Genomic DNA, 2,402 nt, shown 5'->3' with positions numbered 1-2,402 from the left:
TGATACAGCTGCATTAAGAAAATTAAATGTTGAGTTGTTTACTTGTGTCTGACGGTCTCCATTTCTGGTATTGGGATGTTGACATATAATTTGGTCACTGATGTCGATTTGAAAGCGAGTAAACCTGCGTAAATCGATCTGTACCATGTTATCAAAGTTGATGGAAGGAAGAATAGGCGAAAACTCGTCATTACATTGGCTGACCTGAATAGTGACTCACTGTAACACCTACAAAAAGAGCAACGATATGCTGCGTGGCAGAGCTCTCCACGAGGCCCGCGGCGTTGAAAGTAGTGGCGTGTGTCCCCCAAAGTGTCACCACAGCCCGCTGGCTTCAGACAATAAGAAGAGCAAAAATTATTGACGAAACAGATTATGATTGGTGCACTGGCAGGGATCGATAGTGTTTGCCTACTTTCCATCGGTGATGTAGATCTGACAGCGCTCATCAGGGTTTGCGTTGGAGCCTGGCAAGAGTTCTGTGACTTGCACGATTACTCCAATAACATCTATTTTGTAGTTGTGATCTATATTAGGCTATGGAATTTGACGGGGAGGCATGACAAAATGTTATGTAAATCTTATTTGTCACCTGATAAGATGAAGTTCTGATCAGCACGTGCTTCCAGAACAGAGAATGGCCTGGCGTTGTGGGCAAATATTGGGAAATTCACGGGTTGGGGCTCCACTTTTTTAAGCTTAGTGCGAAATGTGAAACATACCCTGAGGGGGTGATCTGAAGATCTAAACTTGCTCTTGGCATCATATAGATTGAAGTCCTCAATTGTATAAATTGTTCCCTCGGTGATGTGCTTCGTAAATTGGGCCATTCTCTTCTCTGGAATCAAACCTTCCATTGTGCCACCCTGCATTTATGAAGCAAAAACTGCAAAGGTTTAGTGTTCATATTTACAGTAAGTACGTAAAGATGAGTCGGATGGAAGCAACCTGTCGATCAAGCAGCAGGAAGTCCACCTCATAGGTAGTTCCTGTGTCTTTTCTTTTGAGCTCCCAGACTCTTGCGATCCTGGCCATAACTTTCCATCTAAATGATTGCTTGTTGATATCTTTGAGGAGAGGCAAGTCCATCTTGGTGTGTGCTCAGAGACCGTGGAGCATGCTTTGATGGTTTAGTAACTATAGGAACTGATTGCAGAAGAAGGGAACCTCCCCTATTTATAGTGTTTAAGCAGTAGGAGAGATTAACAGGATGCCCCATCAAAGAGACACGTACTTGCTACGTGTCGGCTTACAAAATAGGCAGGCGTTACCTAAATATATATATAAAAAGTGGGCCTTCTACAGAGGGAGGTGTCCATCCATAGAATAGTGCTTGCATGCATGCCCCACACAAGGACGCGTGCACTCCGAAATACCCATGCTAAATTAAACGTACAAACATTTACTGGCTGTATTTTTGGAGAGACCATTCGGCATTTTTCCTATTTTGAGTTAGAAAATAATAGGTATTGTAAGACTTTATCAGATAGTGATTGTGCATAACAGATACTTTTACTTAACGAAAATTAGGCACACGCAGAGTTAGAAGGAATGCATTTATTTATTCTTGGAAATGAGTTTGATAATCAAACGGCCTTCTTGTCCTTGCATGCATTTCAGCATTTGCAATCGATTTACTAGCGTGAAGCCGGGTGGGTATTGGTCATCTTTTACGAATATGCGTTCGCCATAAGGTCCTAGCATATATCTTTTAGATTTTCACAGGCTGTTTCGGATCCTGCATCTGGAGCACTCCACACTAAGCAGCGTGCGAACATTTAAGAACTAAGCTTCGACTTGGCGACATGCCGGCAATTGGCGATCTGCCGTCCTCCTCTTCCTCCTGATCTCCATCCCCAGCTGATTCCCCTTCCGATCTAGGCTTTCCCCTGTTTTTCCCCTTCCAGCTCTTCCTCCGCCTCGGCCTCTCTTCTTCAGTTCTTTGCCCACTTTCGTTGCTCTGCCCGCCCCTTTTCTTCAGGCTCAGGCCAGATCCCCTCCTCCTTGCCTGAGGTGTTCATATGGGATTGGATGTTGTTCCCAGTGACCTTCTTGGTTCCACACGAATGGTGCCTGGGAGCCTTGGATTGGATTCGATGGTCCTACATCAGCTAAGGACGCGGGCGTTGCATTTGGTCCGCAGCTCGCGCGACCCGGGGCGATGCTTACAAGTTATGAGGGCTCGAGCGGCGGCTTTCTTTCATTCCCGCGATCTGGAAGTTGTTGGTAAGGAACAATCTGTGGAGGGCTGCGGTTTTGTTGTTCATGTGTACTCTGCGCCTCCTGTATCGATGGCTGTCTCCGACCAAGAAGTATCAGCTGAACAGGTTCAGCAATTCTCTGTCGAAGACAAAGTGATTGATAAAAATTGTAGCAGTTTTATGAGTTTGGTGAAGACTATT

General features: G+C 45.1%; 1 protein-coding gene across 1 annotated transcript; it reads right to left on the bottom strand.

The window, feature by feature from the left end:
• Window positions 1-581: 581 nt before the first annotated feature.
• On the bottom strand, window positions 582-1,089 carry LOC119358378. The gene is made up of 2 exons (XM_037624950.1): window positions 949-1,089; window positions 582-866 (listed from the first exon to the last, which is right to left on the bottom strand). Exons 1-2 carry the CDS (start codon window positions 1,087-1,089, stop codon window positions 582-584), a joined length of 426 nt encoding a protein of 141 aa, XP_037480847.1.
• Between the last annotated feature and the right edge of the window lie 1,313 nt (window positions 1,090-2,402).

The sequence above is a fragment of the Triticum dicoccoides genome, chromosome 2A (assembly GCF_002162155.2).
Source record: "Triticum dicoccoides isolate Atlit2015 ecotype Zavitan chromosome 2A, WEW_v2.0, whole genome shotgun sequence".
NCBI lineage: Eukaryota > Viridiplantae > Streptophyta > Magnoliopsida > Poales > Poaceae > Triticum > Triticum dicoccoides.
The sequence above is the reverse complement of the archived record's forward strand: the minus strand, read 5'-3'. Positions and strand labels throughout refer to the sequence as shown.

Excerpts from the sequence above, each read along its gene's own strand:
- LOC119358378 (XM_037624950.1), bottom strand. The coding sequence starts at position 1,089 with ATGGACTTGCCTCTCCTCAAAGATATCAACAAGCAATCATTTAGATGG. Across the intron at positions 867-948 it reads TCCTGCTGCTTGATCGACAG|GGTGGCACAATGGAAGGTTT; the intron begins GTTGCTTCCATC and ends TCATAAATGCAG.